The sequence below is a fragment of the Cryptomeria japonica genome, chromosome 9 (genome assembly GCF_030272615.1).
Source record: "Cryptomeria japonica chromosome 9, Sugi_1.0, whole genome shotgun sequence".
Lineage (NCBI taxonomy): Eukaryota > Viridiplantae > Streptophyta > Pinopsida > Cupressales > Cupressaceae > Cryptomeria > Cryptomeria japonica.
In genome coordinates, this window is record NC_081413.1 from 45,009,355 (window position 1) to 45,027,126 (window position 17,772).

At 34.9% G+C, this 17,772-nt stretch overlaps 2 protein-coding genes across 2 annotated transcripts; both read left to right on the forward strand.

The window, feature by feature from the left end:
* The first annotated feature begins 6,533 nt into the window (after positions 1–6,533).
* LOC131043912 (hydroxycinnamoyltransferase-like) lies at positions 6,534–9,159 on the forward strand. The gene is made up of 2 exons (XM_057977147.2): positions 6,534–6,977; positions 8,200–9,159. Exons 1-2 carry the CDS (start codon positions 6,534–6,536, stop codon positions 9,157–9,159), a joined length of 1,404 nt encoding a protein of 467 aa, XP_057833130.2.
* A 4,913-nt stretch (positions 9,160–14,072) lies between these two features.
* LOC131043924 (hydroxycinnamoyltransferase) lies at positions 14,073–17,296 on the forward strand. Its single transcript, XM_057977159.2, has 2 exons — positions 14,073–14,666; positions 16,285–17,296. Exons 1-2 carry the CDS (start codon positions 14,199–14,201, stop codon positions 17,242–17,244), a joined length of 1,428 nt encoding a protein of 475 aa, XP_057833142.2. The 5' UTR covers positions 14,073–14,198; the 3' UTR covers positions 17,245–17,296.
* Positions 17,297–17,772: the final 476 nt, after the last annotated feature.

Genomic DNA, 17,772 nt, shown 5'->3' on the forward strand with positions numbered 1-17,772 from the left:
TGCGATCTTTCCAGACATTTTCATCCAATCTCTTGAGGGGGCATATCATTCCCATCTTGGGGCAACTTTGTATCAAGTTCATATTATCTTCTTTGAAACAATGCGACAAGCTGCATTGTCTCAAAGAGGGACAAAATGTAGAAACCTAAAATTGTCTTGTCTAATTAAATAAATATTTTTATTTATTTAATTATTTTAAGCCTAATTCTTCTATTAATTAAATAAATCTTTATTTATTTAATTAATTCATTTATCCTCTTCTAGCCTTATTTCCCATTTAAATAAATACATTTATTTATTTAAATTACCCTTTCTTAAATTAAATAAATATTTTATTTATTTAATTGATACATATTCTTCTATTAATTGAATGAATCTTTATTTATTTATTTAATTAATTAGCCTTTTCCACTCATGACACATGTCATTCATCTCTTAATTCATACACTACCTACCCTTTCATTATTTTATTATTTCTCTACCTACCCTCTAATCTTAGCCGACCATTTATCTTTTACACCTCACAATCTTATCCCTCCATTTCATATGGTGTCTTCTATATAAGGAGATGCTTCCTTCATTATCAACCCTGATCAATTGACTACCCGACTACGCTTTCGAACTTTCATATGCGATCAAGCCTACTTGCAACCACATTTCTGTTATTTGTTGAGCTCTTGTGCACATATAAAATCTGAGAGCAAATATATCAAGCAAGATCAATGGAGATAGGAAGAATGGAGATCCAAACCCTATTGGACATGTGATGGTATAATCTTTGTGATTTCATTTGATTTGCATTGTCTTAGGTAATCTTCATATGTTATGGTGGATCTTTGTTGATTGTTAGGCTAGGGTTTTGTGGTTGAATTCATTTAGTCTTTCAATATTGTTGTTTCCACTTTTCACCATATACAAGCATAAAAATCTTGAAGAAGCTTGGTCTGGTAGAAAGCCCAATTTGCAGAATTTAAGAATTTTTGGTTCTATGGATTATGTTCACAAACCTAAGGAGAAAAGACAAAAATTAGATGCTAAATCTTCTCCTTTTATTTTTGTTGGTTATGATGAAAATACTAAAGGTTATAGAGTTTACAATCCTATTACTAACAAATTAAAAGTTGCAAGAGATGTTTGTATTGTAGAAAAAAGGCATTCATGATTGTTCTAAAGTGGAAGATGATGAACTTGCTCAAAGCAAAGTTGTGCTTGTGGAGGACCAACCTCCTTCTCTTAACCCTACTCCTAATGCATCTCTTTCTATTCCTTCTAGTGCTAGTGATGATGATAATAATAACTCTACTCCTCATGACTCTTCTTCGAGTGATGAATCCATCACTTCTAAAAGAAGACCTAAATGGTTTAAATCTTTAATTCAAGATAGTGATGAATACTTAGCTAGAATGGATAGACTTCAAACTAGAAGAGTTAATTATTGTAATTATGCTTTAATGTCTACTAGATTATGAATTCTAATGATCCTAAAACATTTGGTCAAGATAAAAATCAACCACATTGGCAAAAAGCAATGAAGGCTCAGAATATGATACTTTAATTTTTAACCAAACTTGGGATTTAGTTCCCTTGTCTCATGGTAAAAATCTTGTTTCTTGCAAATGGCTTTATAAAACTAAATTGAATGCTAATAATCAGGTTAGTAAATTTAAAGCGAGATTAGTTGCTAGATGTTTTTCTCAAATTGAATGCTTAGATTATACTAAAACTTTTGATCCTATTGCTAAAATACCTACAATTAAACTTGTGCTTGCTTTAGCTTCTAGAATGAATTGGCCTATTCACCAAATGGATGTTAAAAGTGTTTTTCTAAATGGTGATTTACATGAGGAAATTTATATGTCTCAATCTCTTGGTTTTGTTAAGGAAGGTAATGAACATTTAGTTTGCAAGTTAAGGAAATCAATTTATGATTTAAACCAATCTCCTAGGGAATGGTATTCTAAGATTAATGCATTCTTTCTTTCTCAAGGTTTCATTAGAAGTAAAACCGATCCACATTTGTATATTAAACATAGTGAAGATGACATTGTGATTAATATTTTATATGTAGATGATTTAATTCTAACTTCAAGTTCCAATAATTTAATTTTTGAAAGTAAGTTTCAACACAATCAAAAATTTCAAATGACTGATTTAGGTCTTTTACATTATTTCTTAGGAATGCAAATTTGGCAAACCTCTAAAAGAATTTTCTTATCTGAAAATAAATATGCTCAAGATCTCATATATAAGTTTAAAATGAATGATGCTAACCATGTTTCAATTTCTATTGAATTAGGCACTAAGTTAATGCTTGATATGCAAACTCCACTTGTTGATCCTACTTTGTATAGACAATTAGTTCGAAGTTTGAATTATTTAACTCTTAATAGACCAGCTATTGCTTATAGTGTTGGTTTGGTTTCAAGATTCATGTCTAAACCTCAACAAACACACTTTAAAGTTGCTAAAATAATTTTAAGATATATTAAAGGAACTATTAATGTAGGTTTGCTTTATGATGCAAATTCTGATTTTACTTTAAAAGGTTTTACTAATTCCGATCTAGGTGGAGATCCCAATGATGGGAAATCTACTTGTGTTTATTGTTTTTTTGTTGGTTTAGGAGCAATTTCTTGGAATAGTAAAAGGAAGCAATCTACCTCTCTTGGATCCACTGAAGCTAAGTACAAAGGATGCACTAATGCTTCTAAAGAAGCCTTGTGGCTTAGAAGACTACTTGAAGATTTGGGTCTACCTCAACATGAACCAACTCCTTTGTATTGTGACAACCAAAGTGTCATTGCCTTAGCTAAAAATCCAGTTTTTCATGAAAGGACAAAACACATTGCTCTCCAACACCACTTTATTAGAGAACAAATTGAAGACAAACAAGTTTCACTACTCTATTGCAAGGGGGAAGACCAAGTTGCATATATTTTGACCAAGCCACTTTGTAAAGAGAAATTCCAATTTCATTGTAAAATCTTGGTTTGCAACCCATTGAAGGGTTTGATGTAAACTCCCCAAGTAAATCTTAAGGGGGGGTGTTAAAATATTTAATCTTTACTTGGCTTAGGTTTATTTGTATTTAGTTTAGGATATTCCTTTGGATTCCCTACATGTAATTTGTCCTCTAGTACATGTGTGAGGACAAGTTCTTTCTCTTATTTTCCTTTATTAAGGAATATTAGATTTCCTCCTTAAGAGGATGTGGACACATGACACACACATTTTATGAATGGTGGCATTCATAGATTTGGGAGTTGTTTTGTAACTCCTCTCCTCATCTCTATTTAAGAGATGTCTCCTCTTTCAGTTCTTCTAAATGACATTATTGTAAAGAGCTCTCTCTCTCTCTCTCTCTCTCTCTCTCTCTCTCTCTCTCTCTCTCTCTCACACACACACACACACACACACATTTTAGGTATTGCCTCATTCATAATAACACAAGGGGTTTTTCTTTGCTTTTCCCCTTTCAAAAGTTCTTGTGCCTCCTTCTTCACATTTGGGTGATTGCTCCAAGGTTTCTGCATTTCTCTTGGTAACATTTACTTCATCAATAAACTTACTTGGATTTTGTTTTTCTTTCCTTGCTCTTGCTCTTGTATGTGGAGAACATTAGCCCATGGATATTACTAGTCATCTCACTTTACAATTCTTTGTGTTGTTGAAACCTATGAAAATTGTATCCAAATTGACTGCGATTATGAATCCTCAAGTGCTAGATCCATGAATGTGTCTTTTTGAAATATTTCAATTATTGTTAATGCATTTTCTTAGTATATAAAGAATTTTCAATAATCCTTTCAAAATATTAATTATATAATGAATTATAAAAAAAAGGAAAATGATTGTTAAATTAATTATTTAGAAATATAAATATTATGTAAAGAAAATGTTGTATTATGTAAAAATATAAGAAATTGGTATAATTAAGAAAATATATCTATTCCTACTAAAGTCAGAAACATCTCATATTTAATATTGACTCCTAGTGGAAAAATGCAATATTAAAAGAAAAAGGCATGTTATTTGATCATTGTGTCACATTGAAAAGATAAAGACAATAATATAGAGAAAATTGAAATTTTCAAACCCTTGTTTTAAAGATATTTGACTTGTATTTACTTGGAGATTTCTTTGGTAGATTTGATTGCTTGTAGAGAGAAAACAAATTGTGAAGAGGTATCTTTTGGTTTTTATAAAAAAATATATTGAAATATCAAAGTGATAATTTTTTTTCTACCAATTTTCTTTTTTAAATTTTGAAGTTGGAATGTGTGTGGAAAAGCATGTTGTTGGATAGATTTGGGTAAAAATAAAAATGGCATTCTTACAATTCTAATTGGGGTATTTTCTTAATTTGGATGAAAAATATATGAATTTGTTCTTTACCCCTATTTATTATTTTTGAAAATGTGTGATTAGGTAGATTTAGAGCAAAAAGGTATTCTTAGAATTTTGATATTTTAAGTTTTAAAAAAAAAATGAGAAATTTAGGGAAAGATGCTTCAAGATCCATCAAATAGACGTTGGATATTTTGGAAAATGATTATTCTGCCTAGTTGAATTTTGGTGAATTTGAAAAGTGTTTATTATGTGGATTTATGTATTCTTCTACAAGTTTTAATTCATATGTGCTTGAGAAGTGTGTTTTAATGAAAAACTATTGTATACCTATTATTAGGTTCTTTGAAGAAAATGAACCTCTAATTGTATAGGATAGGGAATATCCATAGAGGGCTAAGGATGTTGGGATTAAGGTGTCTCAACCTTAGCAAATTTTTACATTGATTTTGCATTCATTTATTTATTATTTGCTTACAAATGTCTAGTCATCTAGTGGGAACCATAAGCTTGGTGTCAACCTACTTATTGATGACTATATGACACATGTTGCACACGTGGAGATAGGCATCCCACTTTGAGAATATTGACAAGTGTCAGCCCATGATAGATTCTATTACATATTGGACAAGTGGGGGGAGATACCTTTTGCATGGAGAAGGTGGGTGCCTGAGTTGGGTTATGACGAGTTGTAATAGAATAAGCTAATATTAGTCATTTATGATAGATTCCCTTACAACATTGTAAGTTATGATGGTTGTAAGATGTGTAAGAGCATTTGTCATACCTCGAAATAGTAAATTTTGGGTGCCCAAATTAGGAGGTTTGAATGGGGAGTCATTTGGAGACATACATGTGTCATTTGCATGTTTTTTGGTAGCCGAATAATAGGGCCAAATGCTTTGCATGACCTCATCTTCTTGTTCCATCTAGAAGCTTCCTTTGTTGTTGTATTTCTCTATAAAAGGTAACCTTGGAGAGTATTAGTTATGTGATGTTTGTAGGTGAAGTGTTATGCTAGCAAAATTAGTCAAGATTGTGGTTAGTTGTAGACTCTTGTTGAAGAAGCTAAGTGCTTATATAGTATTGTAAGAAATTGATTACTAGAATACAAAGTATTGTGCTTTTGGAGTGTGGGGTTTTCCACTCAAAAGGGTTTTCCTCACAATATATCTTGTGTTCATTGTGTTTATCTTTATGCATGTTTATTATCTACTTGTGAATGTGTTTCTGACTCTGTAATAGAAGACCTGTAAAGAAAATTTGCACTATCTCCCCCACTAAATTAGCGGTAGAAAGCATTTTCCTCACCTTAGCTTCCTTTCAAAGGACTAGTTTGTTCATGAGTGGTCTCATCCTATCTTTTCCAACTTCAACCTCTCCACAACCTCCCCATTGAGGAGCTCCGAGTTGGCCATATTCTAGTGGATTCTTGCACTTGGCTCTAGTTATTTCTCTTATTTGTGCCCCATAGGTATCTATAGAAAACAAGAATGAAGAAGAGGGTTTCGTTACTAGTTGGAGCCTCTCATTGATTGCTCTAGGCCTATTGACTCCCTCCTCTCACTATTGATATAGCTCTCACTGTTTAGACAACCGTCTTTTTATTTTATCTTAATATTTGAACTTCATCTCACATCAACTTTGAAAATATACCTTCTAACATCTTATTTTTTATAAATAATACTTGATATTTCTCTACTATAATATATAAAATAATGCAACCCTATTATTTATATATACACCGACCTTGTCTCATGTGATAATGTTATATCTTCTTGAATGATTTAATAGTATTACTTCTTTTGTACTATTAATGGAATGCGAATATACCAAGTAATTATGGCCTTACGATGATAGGCATTGGTTATTCGTTATGTAAGACTCTTGCATGGTGTCTTTCTCACTTGATTTTATAATAGTTTTATGAGATGTTTTTAAAAAAGATTTGGACCAGCCTGCTTGTCTGATTATGCTTGTTGCCTTGGTTTAAACTCTTGCGCAAGCATTCAAAGACAAACAAACACAGTTATAGGATAACACCAAACGAAATACAACTTTCCAGAATAATCCGGTTCTGTATTCAAGACAAGAATATAAACACATTCATGGGGGATGAATAACCTCCCCAAGCTTTTATATCCTCTTAGAAGTTGATCCACTCTTCAAACTACCTCGTAGCAGTAATGGAGGAAGCACAAGCACAAGTAAAGGTGCAGTTGCACAGAATCTCATATGTGGCACCGGCAATTCCAACAGAGAGGCACCCAATGTTTCTGCCAAACATTGATCTTCTCTGGTTACCAATCAATAATGTTCAGAGGATTCTCTTCTATAAAATCTCCCCTGAAAACCAGTATTCTTCAATAGTAGAGGGCTTAAAGAAAAGCCTCTCCTCAGTCCTGGTATATTTCTATCCGTTGGCTGGTCGCTTAGACAAGGGAGAATCGGACAGATTGGAGGTTGACTGCAATGATGCAGGGGTGGAATTTGTGGAAGCATCGATAGATATGCCCTTCTCCTTTCTGGAAAGAGATGGGTTTCAGTATAAGCCCTTTTTTCAAGACCTGGTCCCCAAGGTCCACCCTTTACAGGACCACAACTGCTCTAGATCTTTTCTCTCAGTACAGGTATGCATCTCTCTCTGTATACAGGCCAATTCAATCTCACAAGTCTTTCATTTTCTACTCCTCAATTTAGGGGGAAGGATTCAATGAATGAGTTTGTTTCAATAGTGGTTATGGTTATTGGTAGTAATTGTTCTTTTTGACTTTTTAGAATCTTAGTTGTAAAATTAAGTATTAGGAAATTTCACATTTTTAGTTAAAAGCTTAAAGTTGATGCTTTGGGTTCTGGACATCAATGATGTAGTCACATCAACTATGTCTTTATTAAATTGTCCAAAAATTTCCCAGGAAAAGTTAGATTGAACATGTCTATTAAGACATGCCTGTATCAATCTCTTTATGTTTTACCATATGATTACTCATTTCTTTGATTATTTATTTGGAACAAAAATAATGGATAAAATTCATAAAAAGAGGACCATTGCTGGGCAATGTTATAGCAGCTATTGGAAGAGGGATATCTAGTGGGTCCTTCCCCCTAATAAATAAACAAATTGCTTCTTTTTTTTATGGAGAATTGTTCATCCTCTTCAGCTAAGAGCAAGGACTGGGGGATATCCACTCTTCTGGATTCGTTGAAGGTACGATCTGGGCATCATCCCTTATGGTGTCAAAGGCTTGCACTCAGCAAGACTTGATCCTTGGTGGACTCATTAAGAACCTTTATACTTTTTTATTGAAAGTCAAGAGATACTTATGATGTCAGAGCCTTACACTCAACAAGACTTGATCTTTTTTTCATTTTCACAAATCACATCAATAAAACACTCTCATACATAATCCATACCTTAATTTGATTTTTCAAAAAAGATTTTTTTAACTTCTTTACATCATTGATATCCAAAATCTCAAACAATAACTTTAATCTCCTAACTGAACTATAAAAATCTGCTGAAATTAAACTCAACTAACCATTTTAAAATTCTAAACTGTTCTGAGATGGCTCTGCTGACAACGATGAAAACAAAGTTTTTGCTGCACTACCAGCAATATTATCGCTCTTCTTCTGCTTTTGGTATTGCTCTATCAAAATGCAGGATATTTCAGCTCAGTATGTTGCTGATCTGAACTGTTAATCATTCTCTGATCAGCCAATTGCTGGCTACTGTTGATTTTTGTACTATTATGTATAACTATTTGTATCTCTTGACTTTCAATAAAAAAGTGTGTATATATATATATATATTTCAGTAACTGGTATGTGAACGTTCAATGGTGATTGCAGGTTACATGTTTTCAGGGAGAGGGAATATGCATAGGAACTACCCTTCATCACATTATAGCAGATGGAAACTCGTATTGGAATTTCATGAAATCATGGGCAGAGATTAGCAGAGGCCTTCCTGTGTCAAAACCTCCTCTACACAGCAGAGAACTCTTCAAACTAGAAATAAAGAAACCCGTTTCTATTTCCTTCAAACCCCATGAAATAGAAATCAATGGAATCAAAGGGGCGCAAATTTACAAGTTTCTACCAGACGATTTGCAGGCAGTGCAGGAAAAAACAACGAGCGCCGAAGAGACTCAAAAGAATCTCGAGTTATGGTTAGGTCAGAAAACAGACGTACTATATTCAACCTTCTGCTTTACAGAAGAGAACATCAGAGCCTTGAAAAAACAGAGCGGGGCTATGAGCTCCTTAGTAGCAGTGGCTGCGCACTTCTGGAGAAGCGTGATGATTGCTCAGCAATTGTCAGATGAAGAGCATGTTATATTCGGCATGCTGGCTGATTGCAGAGGGCGTGTGAAGCCCCCATTGCCCCCCTCTTACTTTGGTAACTGCTTATCCATGGGTGTTGTGCGAACAACTGCTAAAACTCTGCTTTCAAACAACCTCTGCTTCGCTGCAGGGCTTATACAGGAGCTCGTCAATTCCTGTACCTCAGAAACTCAGATTAACAATATGATAGACTGGCTGGATTCTCCTGATAGCGGTTTTCTGTCTTTGTATAAGGATTTCGGACCTGTTTATGGCAGCAATGTGGTAAGCTCCCACAGGTTCCCAGTTTATGAGATTGATCATGGGTGGGGAAGGCCGTTGAATGTGCAGGCTGCATCCATGAATGAAAATGGAGCCATGGTTTTGTTTGGCGCAAATGATGGCGGAGGAAGTATACTTGTCTCCACTCGCCTTCCCCGCGATCAAATGGATACCTTAACTCAGCTTCTCCCTGTCTCTCTTTGATTTTTCTTTTGTTTTGAGAGGAATAGTAAAAGATTCAATCTTTCGTTTCTTCATTCAACGACTTTAATAAATAAATTAATTATAGGTAGTAATAATATTAATATTTAATAAAGAATAAAATTGATTTATGTGATTGTAAAAGTATAATTGAAAGTTAGAGTAGAAGTTCAAAGAAATATATCTATCTATCATAACTGAAATTTTATTCTTTCATGTTATCATATTGCAATCTTTTAAATAAGGTATCTATTGGTGTATAAACAGTGTCAGTGTTTTAAATAAGGCATATTTCATGTTATTATGTTGTCATAAGGTTCTTTCATGTTATCATATTGCAATATTTTAAATAAAGTATATACATCCTTGTATATTTCATATTGTCAAACACCTCCATCATTTCACCTAGTTAAAATGAAACATATTTTGTATGCAATCCTTGCATATGAAAGAATAAATATGGAATGATAGAGATAAAGAGGTGAAGGGATATAGATATAGAGGTCTAGGAAGAGGGAAAGAGGGAGAGAGATATGGATGAATAGAGAGAGGGAGATAGATAGATGAAAATATAGAGAGTTGTAGGGAGAGAAAGAGATACAAGGAAGTGAGGGATATAGAGGTATAGTGGAAGAAAGAGATAGAGTGATAGGGAGATAGAGAGATATAGAGATATAGATGGTGAGATAGAGGGAAAGAGATGGGTAGAGAAGGGGAGATAGCTCAAAATATAGAGAGGGAGAGATATAAATAGAGGGTGATATAGAGATAGGGAAATAGAGGTAGAGAAAGACATGGATAGAAAGAGATAGAGAGGAGTGAGAGGGAGATAGAGAGAGAAATGGATATAGAGAAATAGAGATAAAGATAAAGAGTAGGAGAGATGGAGTTGATTATAGGGAGAGGGAGGGAGTGATATAGATAGATGGAGATGGAGAGAGGAAAGATTGGGGGAGATCTATAGAAATAGAGTAGGAGAGATGGAGTGAATGAGAGAGAGAGGGGGGGAGTGATATAGATAGAGGGAGATATAGAAAGATAGAGAGAGGTAGATAGAGCTAGAGAGATATGGATAGAAAGAGATAAAGAGGAGCAACAGGGAGATAGAGAGATAGATATATAGAGTAGGATAGATGGAGTTAATAAGAGAGGTAGAGATAATGAGATATAGATAGAGAGGGAGGGTGGAGATTGAGAGATAATAAGGTGATAAAGACAAGTAATAAAGAGAGAGACATCAAGAGGGATAGATAGATGGTGGCTGCAACTCGAGCACTTCTCCTATGGGCACTGATGGTTGAGAACCTGTGTGTGTGGCTATGTGTACTATTTAAAAGCCCTCCATTAAGGATGCATTGCATGGTGTCTGCACTTACAACCCCTCTCTGACCGATCACCCACGGTTGCAAAACCCTAGCCCATGACTGTATTTTTTACAAGATCAGAGCGAGGGATTAAAAGGGTCTGCTCAGAGGTTTTCATCTGCTTCACCTCTTCTTCTTCCCCAAGATCATGGGTGCTATTAGGAAGATCAAGCCTTTGTCGTTCCTACCCATGACGACGCTACACATGATGTCGGCAAGATGAGGACTAACACTGCATGGGATGCCCACCCTAGGTGCCGTTGGCGGCCTCTGCTTCCTTAGACAAGGGTGTGACCTATAATTCTAATCTCCCCTCCCAAGTCAATCACTTCTCTTGTTGTTTCAGTTTTTCTAAGGGAGTTGAAAAATGAAGCATCTAAGTGTGAAGCTTTCTTTTTCGTCAAGGGTTTATTTAGATATTTCACTTAATTATGGCCCAGCCTCCCATAATTGGACAATTAAAACTCTATTGCTTGGAAATACTGAATGAAAAGAAATTTGGAAATTTATCCCTGCATGTGTGGTTTTTTAATTGCAGTGTTTGAGTATGCAAAAGATTGGGAGGAACACTAAGTTTGGGGGCAACATATACTCCTTCTTAAACCTTGGTACCCAAACTTTAATCCCTTCACTGAATCTTCAAAGGTGAAGCTATTTGGGTTAGGCTACCAAACCTCTCATTGCACTTCTAGTTTGAAGCTTGCTTTGAAGCAATTGACAACACTTTGGGCTATTTCTTAGCAATTGATTCGGATACTATAAATTTCGCTCACACAAACTTCACACAAATACTTCCTACCTACCAATATCACCTTCAAGTTGGATGGGCATTGCTAGTCACAATCATTAGATTAAAAATGTTTTCCCTTTTCATGTAAGCAATATTTTGACACAAGTGATATAGCCAATGATTGCCCTAGGCCCAAGAATGTTGATTGCATGGGCTCCTAGTGCATTGGCGCTCTTTCACAACATTATATGGTGAATGCTTCCCCTAAGCACATGTCCAAATAGGTGAATTTCTCAAGTCCATGATTCCTTTGGATAGTCTAGTGTCTTCCTAGCAATTTGTAGATTTGAAAATTATGCATTCATTACTTGAGTTTGATCAACAACCACACAAAGACAAATTGATGTTTGTGGTATGGTTGGCAAGCATCACGAAAACCTAGCCCGAAAAAAGGTCCCACTACTCCTATTTTTTCTTCAGCTTCTACCTACTTAGAAGATGGTAGTAATGATGAGTGGAAGGAGGTGAAAAAGTAAAATAATTCTTGCAGTCCTTCATCTTCATGGAAGTTGGCCACAACATGCAGCTTCGCTGTCACACCAAAAGTGGTGGCAAAATATAAAAAACTAAATTAATTATTTTGAAATTTCAATGTGATAATTTTTTTTCTACCAAAACTTCTTTTTTTTTGTCAAATTGGAATATGAGTGGAAAAGCATGTTGTTAGGTAGATTCAGGGAAAAAAAATGGCATTCACAATTTCAATTGTGCATTTTCTTAATTTTGTTGAAAAATAATGAATTTGTTCTTTAGTCTTTTTTTTTTTTTTGCAAAAATATATATATTTGAAAAAGTATGATTAGGTAGATTTAGAGAAACAAAGTATTCTTAGAGTTTTGATATTTTAAATTTTTCAAAAAATTGAGAAATTTTGGGAGAGATGCTTCAAGATCTATTAGACAGACGTTGGATATATTGGAAAATGATTATTTCACCTTGTTAAATTTTGGTGAACTTGAAAAGTGTTTATTATGTGGATTTATGTATTTTTGTATGAGTTTTAATTTGTACATGCTTGAGAAGTTTGTTTCATGAAAAACTATTGTATACCTATTATTGGGCTCTTTGAAGAAAATGAACCCTTAAATTGTATAGGATAGGGAATATCCATAGAGAGCTAGGGATATTGGGATTAAGGTGTCTCAACCTTTGCAAATCCTAACATTGATTTTGCATTTATTTATAAATATTATTTTATTTATTATTTTCCTACAAATATCTAGTCATCTAGTGGGACCCACATGCTTGTTGTCATCCTACTTGGTGATGACTGCATCACACATATGTTGCACATGTAGAGGTAGGCATCCCACTTTGAGAATCTTGACAAGTGTCAGCCTATGACAGATTCTATGACATATTGGACAAGTAGCAGGAGATACCTTTTTCATGTAGAAAGTGGGTGCCCAAGTTGGGCTATGATGAGTTGTAAGAGAATAAGCTAGTATTAGTCATTTATGATGGATTCTCTTACAACATTAAAAAATATGATGGTTGTAAGATGCATAAGAGCATTTGCCATACCTTGAAATAGTAAATTTAGGGTGCCTAACTTAGAAGGTTTGAATGGGGAGTCTTTGAAGACATATATGTGTCATTTACATGCTTTTTGGTGGCCAAAAAATAGGGACAAATTCTTTGCACGACCCATCTTCTTGCTTCACCTAGAAGCTTCCTTTGTTGTTGTATTTCTCTATAAAAGGTAGCCTTGGAGAGTATTAGTTATGTGATATTTACAGGTGAAGTGTTATGTCACCAGAATTAATCTAGATTGTGGGTTGTTAGTTGTCGACTCCTATTGAAAAAGCTAAGAGTTGATATTGTATTGTAATAATTTGACTACTGGAATACAAAGTATTGTGCTTTTGGAGTGTGGGGTTTTCCACCCAAAAGGGTTTTCCCCACGATATATCTTGTGTTCATTGTGTTTATCTTTATGCATGTTTATTATCTACTTGTGAATGTGTTTTCGATTCTGTAATAGAAGATTTGTAAAGAAAATTTGCACTATCTCCCCCACTAGATTATAGTGTTAGGAAGCATTTTCCACACCTTAGCTTCCTTTCAAAGGACTAGTTTGTTCATGAGTGGTCTCATCCCATCTTTCCCACCGTCAACCTCTCCACAACCTCACATTTAAGGAGCTCCATATTCTAGTGGATTCTTGCACTTGGCTCTAGTTATTTCTCTTATTTGTGCCCCTAACTACCTATAGAAAACGAGAACGAAGAAGAAAGTTTCATTACTAGTTGGAGCCTTTCATTGATTGCTCTAGGCGTGTTGACTCCCTCCTCTCACTATTGATGTAGTTGTCATTGTTTAGACAATTGTCTTTTTATTTTATCCCATTGTTTGAGCTTCACTTTACATCGACTTTAAGAATATACCTTCTAACATCTAATTTTTTATAAATAATATTCTGTTTTATAATATATAAAATAATACAACCGTATTATTCATATATATAAAAACCTTGTATATGTGATAATGTTATATCCTCCTTGAATGATTTAATAGTTCTACTTCTTTTGTAGTCTTTATGGAATGCGAATATACCAAGTAATTATGGCCTTATGATGATAGGCATCGGTTATGTGAGACTCTTGCATAGTGTCTTTCTCACTTGATTTTATAATAATTTTATGAGATGTTTTAAAAATGATTTGGACCAGCCTGCTTGTTGCCTTGGTTTAAACTCTTACGCAAGCATTCAAATACAAACAAACGCAGTTATAGGGTAAACACCAAACGAATTACAACTTTCGAGGATAATCTGATTCTGTATTCAGGATAAGAAGATGGACACATTCATGGGGAGTGAATAAACTCCCCAAGCTTTTATATCCTCTTAGAAGTTGATCAACTCTGCAAACTACCTCGTAGAAATAATGGAAGAAGCACAAGCACAAGTAAAGGTGCAGAGAATCTCAAGTGTGGCACCGGTGATCCCAACAGAGAGGCACCCAATGTTTCTGGCAAACATTGATCTTCTCTGGTTACCAGTCAATAATGTTCAGAGGATTCTCTTCTATAGAATTCCACCTGAAAACCAATACCCTTCAATAGTGGAGAGCTTAAAGAAAAGCCTCTCCTCAGTCCTGGTGTATTTCTATCCATTGGCTGGACGGTTAGACAAGGGAGAATCGGGCAGATTGGAGGTTGACTACAATGATGAAGGGGTGGAATTTGTGGAAGCATCAATAGATATACCCTTCTCCTTTCTGGAAAGAGATGGGTTTCAGTATATGCCCTTTTTTCAAGACCTTGTCCCCAAGGTCAACCCTTTACAGGACCTGGTCCCCAAGGTCGACCCTTTACAGGACCACAACTGCCCTAGATCGTTTCTCTCGGTACAAGTATGCATCTCTCTCTGTATATAGAAGAATACAATCTTATAAGTCTTTTCACTTAGGGGAAAGGATTCATTTGTTTCAATAGTGGTTATATGGTTAGGGTTAGTAATTGTTCTTTAAATTGTAGATTAAAAGTGTTGGAATGAATAAATTAATTATCAAGTGTCGAAACAGAGCATGCCATCACCAGCCATCCAGCCGTCTTCAGCCGACTCTAGCCGTCCACGTGATTCACGCCATGCTTTCTCACCTGTTCACAATAAATTCTTTATCTTAGAACTCATATCTACAGTGTGCACCGAATTTAATATGTATTTGGCTATTTATTGAATAGACTGAGCCTGAATTCCTCAGAGCTCTTTTATGGGTTTCTTTCCTGATGTCAGAGCCACGGAGGGAAGCTTGGTAGCGTTCCAGTTGATGAGTGTTATGCTCAGTTTTTTTTCTTTCTATTGTTCTCCGTTTTCAACAAGTATTAGGAAAATGATATCTTAATTTCACATCTGTCAAAGCTTCTAAATGGTGAATTAGATTTTTTCAAAATATGATACATTTTGATTGGTTAATTAAAAGTTTAAAGTTAATGTTTTGGGTTCCTAATATCAATAATGTAGTCACCTCAATTATGTTTTCATTAAATTGTCCAAAAATTCCTTAGATTGAAACATGTCTATTGAGCATCAATTTATCAATCACTTTATGCTTTATCATATGATTAGTTATTTCTTTGATGTGATTTGAAGAAATGGATATTTTATGTCCATTTATTTCGTACAAACATAATTGATAAAAGTCATAAATAAAGGACCATTGTTGTACACTCCCATAGCAGCTATTGGAAGATGGATATCTAGTGGGCCCTTTCCCCTAATAAATTAACAAATTCCTTTTCTTTCTTTTTTTTTTAAGGATTATTCATTCCTTTCAGCTAGGAGCCAAGGACTGATGTGTATCCATTCTATCTAATTTGCCCAGGGCACGATCCTTGCATCATCCCGTATGATATCAGTGACATGCACTCTGCAAGACTTGATCTCTAGTGGGTTCATTAAGAACCTTTCAACTTCACCAAAAGACCAAGGGCCCAATAGATCCCAACCTCATCCCTTGTCATATCAAAACTTTACACTTAACAATTCATTTTCACAAATTGCATCAATCAAACACTATGATGAATAAAACAATCCATAATCCATACCTTAATTTAATTTTTAAACATAATTAATACAGCTATATCATTAATATCCAAATCTCAAACAATAACTTTAATCTTCTAACTCAACTATGAAGATGCGCTGAAATTAAATTCAGCTAACCATTTCAAAATTCTAAACTGTTCTGAGATGGCTCTGCTGGCAACGAAGAAAACAAAGTTTTTGCTGCACTACCAGCAGTATTAGTGATCTTATTCTTCTGCTTTTGATATTGCTGTATCAGTATCTAAAATATTTCAGCTCAGTATGTTGTTGATCTGAACTGTTAGTCATTCTTTGATAAGCCACTTTTGGCTGTTGCTGTTTGCTAGCCACAGTACTATTTGTATCTCTTGACTTCGAAAGTACATATATATTTTTTAGTTTTTTTCCTTAACTGTTATGTGAACGTTCAATGGTGATTGCAGGTTACCTGTTTTCAGGGAGAGGGAATGTGCATAGGAACTACCCTTCATCACATTATAGCAGACGGAAAATCATATTGGAATTTCATGAAATCATGGGCAGAGGTTAGCAGAGGGCTCCCTGTGTCAAACCCTCCTCTGCACAGCAGACAACTCTTCAAAGTAGAAAACAAGAAACCCATTACTATTTCCTACAAACCCCATGAGATAGAAATCAATGGAATCAAAGGGGCACAAATTTTCAAGTTTTTACCAGACGATTTGCAGGCAGTGCAGGAAAAAACAACGAGCGCCGAAGAGACTCAAAAGATTCTTGAGTTATGGTTATGTCAGAAAACAGAAGTAGTATACTCAACCTTCTGCTTTACAGAAGAGAACATCAGAGCCTTGAAAAAACAGAGCGGGGCTGTGAGTTCCTTAGTAGCAGTGGCCGCCCACTTCTGGAGAAGCGTGATGATTGCTCGTGAAGTGCCAGATGAAGACCATGTTATATTCAGTGTGCTGGCTGATTGCAGAGGACGTGTGAAGCCCCCATTGCCCACCTCTTACTTTGGTAACTGTTTATCCATGGGTGTTGTGCGAACAACTGCTAAAACTCTGCTTTCAAACAACCTCTGCTTCGCTGCAGGGCTTATACAGGAGCTCATCAATTCCTGTACCTCAGAAACTCATATTAACAATATGATAGACTGGCTGGATTCTCCTGATAGCGGTTTTCTGTCTTTAATTAATGAATTAGGAAGTGTTTATGGCACCAATGTCATAAGCTCCCACAGGTTCCCAGTTTATGAGATTGATTATGGATGGGGAAGGCCATTGAATGTGCTGGCTGCATCCATGAATGAGAATGGGTCCATGGTTTTGTTTGGTGCAAATGATGGCGGAGGAAGTATACATGTCTCCACTCGCCTTCCCCGAGATCAAATGGACACCTTAACTCGGCATGTCTCTGTCTCTCATTGATTTTTCTTTTGTTCGAGAGGAATAGTAAAAGATTCAATCTTTCGTTTCTTCATTCAACCACTTTTTGTAAATGAATTAATAATATTTAAATGCATGAAAATTGTATTCAATACTTTTTTCATCAATGTTTAGGATCTCCTCATCAGAATGAAGATATGATTGTAGAAGTATAAATGAAAATTAAAGTAGAAGTACAAAGAAATATATATGTATCCATCCTAACTAAAAATTTCTTCTTTCATGTTATCATTTTGTAATCTTTTAAATAAGATATCTATTGACCTCTTCTAAACCGATTTTAAAATTGTGAAGAAAGATAAGTACTTTTCTCTTATCATTACCTAGTAAGACACTAATTTGATGTATGTGACCCTCCGGAGATGTCTACATGGAGAGTCATTTCTTATTTAAAGTATCCATTGACATAAACAATATACATAAATGGAATCCCTCTTTTTAAAGCATCCTTGTTTATCTCATACGGTGTACAAACACCTCCATCATTTCACCCACTTAAAATGAAACATA